Source organism: Brassica napus, chromosome C8 (genome assembly GCF_020379485.1).
Source record: "Brassica napus cultivar Da-Ae chromosome C8, Da-Ae, whole genome shotgun sequence".
In the NCBI taxonomy this organism is placed as follows: domain Eukaryota; kingdom Viridiplantae; phylum Streptophyta; class Magnoliopsida; order Brassicales; family Brassicaceae; genus Brassica; species Brassica napus.
The window spans coordinates 9,925,558-9,928,670 of NC_063451.1; the positions used below are offsets into that span (position 1 = coordinate 9,925,558).

A 3,113-nucleotide genomic window follows, 5' to 3' on the forward strand; every position below is an offset into this window, starting at 1 on the left:
GTGTTCCTCGGTAGTGATAGTACATGGCCGCTTGCTTTTTCATTTTTCTGCATTCATTACGGTCGTCGGGCAGGGTATCTTTTTCAAGATATTCGCTGATCCGGGTCTGTTCATTCTCGATAGAAAAAATTCTTGATAGTGCAATTTCCTACTCCGTTGCTGGCCACTAAAGCACGACAAAAGAATATTCATTACAGTATTGCTTTATCAATTTTTACAATCTTTATTTTTAATTTAAATGAAGAAAAAAACTTAATTATTTTGTTAATAAAGTTTTGGTATACATACGATACGAACCCACGAACCCATGGCCAGATCATTGAGTTGCCAGTTTTTGGGTTTATAATACAAATTTTTAACCGATTCTACTTTCGCTGGATTTTTGCTATTAATCTAACCTAGACTGGTTTATGGTTGGTGGTTTAACCCCGTCCGGCACAGGTTTAAAAACACTGGAGAGAACCATAGTTACTATCTCGTTGAAGTAGTTGACGTATGAAATGTCGACAAAAAAAAAGTTCACGTACGAAATAACACGACCAAGCAATGGCAATCCAGTAGTATTTATCTATACAAAAATCTTACAAATCATTTCTCCATAACCCACAACGTATTCAACATATGTATCTCTGGTCTATTCCTCTTTCATCTTTGGACCAGCTCAGGATTTTGTTTCACTGCGCATTACAAAACCAATGCGGAGACATATAATCAGCCTTCTCAACAACCTAAGATATAATCGAAACAAAAGAGCCCATGTCCTTTCGATTTACCACTAAGAAGGACAAAAACATATATTCGATGTAATACCACACTGTAACTAAAACACATCCTTAAATAAAATTGAAGTAGAGGATCTCGCGAGTAACAAGAAGAAACCAGGTTTATTACCTTACGATGACAGTCTTGGTGTGAAATTTTCTGGTTGTTAATATTAACAAACACCTCGCATGACACTTTTCCCTGCAAGATAAACAGTTTTACCCATCACTCAGATGTTTAAATCTTAACTTTGACACAATAAAAGTTTTCAAAAAATCAAAAGATTCAAAGTTAGAAACTCTTGACAAAGTTAATTTCAACTACGTATAGGTTATGGCAGAAAACAGTGGCAGTAGTTTCAGTAAACAATGAAGTTTCCAACCCCTCTGTTAGTTAATTATCCAAACTTCATTTAACATTCACCAAAGAGAGAATACCACGAACCACCCTACAGAAAACATAAATAGTTTTTACAAGATGACAAGCATATTCCCTACAATTATAATTATTGAAAAAAAAGATGAGTATTTTTATCTTAGAAGTTCAAGAAATCCCGATCAGCATATAACTACAGAAGATCAAACAAGTTCCGGTCCAAAGAACTATAATCCTGAACTAGAAAACTCTAAGTGAGCAAAAAAATAAATATAAAGAAGCTCTCCATCGAGTAGGAGTGGAGACATCAAGGCACAAGAAATAAAACAGACAATACTAGAGGTTAAGACATCATTCAAAGAACCACTGAATCAAGTCTCAAAACAAAACAAATGACTGTCTAAGAAACAGCGTAGTGAAGAGCAACACAACAAATACTAGAACGCAAGAATACTTGTGAATTGAGAATTTAAATAGTGAATTTGCGCACGAAAACTAAATAGAAGTTCCAAAAACTGCATCAGAGTTCCAAAATTGGCCTTTGCTCAGCCATAAATGTTCCAAGTGAATTACCTGAATTGGGATTTGAAAGAGAAGAACACCAAGATCACCTTTGACCTGAGCGATCGTATCAAAAGGGATAACACCTTTAGCCAAATCACCGATCAAGTAAATCACATCGTGAACAACCTCTAGACCATCGAGTTCAAGAGTCGCGTTAATATAAGAGCTATCACGAGCACGAAGGTGTCCACCTCGAGACTTGACAAGCCCTAGCTCTCTCCCTCTATACCCGATCGAGACCACAAGCGAATCGTAATCAAGGGAGAAGAAATCGCGGTTCCTGACTTTGATCGTGAGCGAAAACGAGAGATCGAGCGTGGGTTTAAACGAATCGAGGACTCGTATGTGGTTGAGCTGGATTCGAGAGACATTGATTTCTGGATCCGAAGGGTAGAGGAAGTAGACGGCGGCAGAGAGGAGGAGGATTGCGGCGGTGAAGAGGATAGAGCAGCGGAGGCTGCGGAGGAACGAAGGGCGAGGGTGGCGGCGATAAGGAGTTAGAACGATGACCGTTTGAGAAGGCTGTGATGAAGGAAGAGGTGTATAAGGTATGCCGTATTCTCGCTTCGACGCCATTATCATCTGCCAAGAGTTGAGATTGAGAGAGCCTCAAGGGGGTAATGAAATAGATTTGGGGAATTATTGGGCTTTTCCGGTGGGAGTTACATTCTTAAATTGTGTATTAATTTATTAGAGCCCAAATATTTTGGGATCCTGATTATTAGCATGTGGAGCAAGAAAGACCGTTGAAAAAAACAATACGATCAACGGTGTAAGATTTAGGGGTTTATTGAATCAAGGATTTGAGTAAATCCAAAAAAAAATCCATGATTTAAGTAAATCTTAAAAAAGATTGTTACAAGTTTTAATGTTTTTGAAGAAATTTCAGAGTTTTTGGAAAAAATTCAGAGTTTTTGAAAAAACCTTTTAAATTTTCAATATTTAATTAGAATAATATTTTCTTAAAATACTATAATTCAATATTTTTACTGTTTTATGAAATATATAGAATATATGAGAGTTTAAAAAAAATATAATTTTAGTTAATTTTTCATTTTTTTCTTTCAAACAATTTTATCTTCTTTTTTTTAAATGTCAAACTGTCAAGTATTTTTTTTTAAAAAAAATTTCAAATACTATTATACAGAAGATGGTATTTGACTCATCGTTTTTTTACTATAAAATATCATCCAAACCCCACCAAATCTCATTTGGTAGATTTTATAATTTCCAATAGCTCGAATTTGAGAGAACTTATACAAATAACTAATACCAATAAACTTGATAACTGCAAGAATTCTTATCGACTGAATTTAGAGTTCTATATAAAATCCAATAAACTTGGATTTCATATAGACCGTAAAAATGTTAGATACAATAAAAAGAGATTTGAAAAAAAAAATTGAAATCCT

At 35.0% G+C, this 3,113-nt stretch overlaps 1 protein-coding gene across 3 annotated transcripts; it reads right to left on the reverse strand.

The window, feature by feature from the left end:
- Positions 1-501: 501 nt before the first annotated feature.
- On the reverse strand, positions 502-2,364 carry LOC106390781. Of its 3 annotated transcripts, none has more exons than XM_013831317.3 (3): positions 1,711-2,364; positions 892-963; positions 502-677 (listed from the first exon to the last, which is right to left on the reverse strand). In XM_013831317.3, the coding sequence occupies exons 1-3, from the start codon at positions 2,281-2,283 to the stop codon at positions 675-677; spliced, it is 648 nt and encodes a 215-aa protein (XP_013686771.2). In that variant the 5' UTR covers positions 2,284-2,364; the 3' UTR covers positions 502-674. The 3 variants fall into 3 exon arrangements, with proteins under 3 accessions (XP_013686771.2, XP_013686770.2, XP_048621661.1); XM_013831316.3 differs by having other exon boundaries at positions 502-728; positions 1,711-2,357; XM_048765704.1 differs by lacking the exon at positions 502-677 and having other exon boundaries at positions 926-1,210; positions 1,711-2,359.
- Between the last annotated feature and the right edge of the window lie 749 nt (positions 2,365-3,113).

What these genes read in the sequence shown, in the direction of transcription:
- LOC106390781 (XM_013831316.3), bottom strand. Translation starts at nt 2,283, where the DNA reads ATGATAATGGCGTCGAAGCGAGAATACGGCATACCTTATACACCTCTT. An exon ending in TCTTTCAAATCCCAATTCAG is followed by an intron (nt 964 to 1,710) that starts GTAATTCACTTG and finishes TTTATCTTGCAG; the next exon opens with GGAAAAGTGTCATGCGAGGT. An exon ending in ACCAAGACTGTCATCGTAAG is followed by an intron (nt 729 to 891) that starts GTAATAAACCTG and finishes ATTATATCTTAG; the next exon opens with GTTGTTGAGAAGGCTGATTA.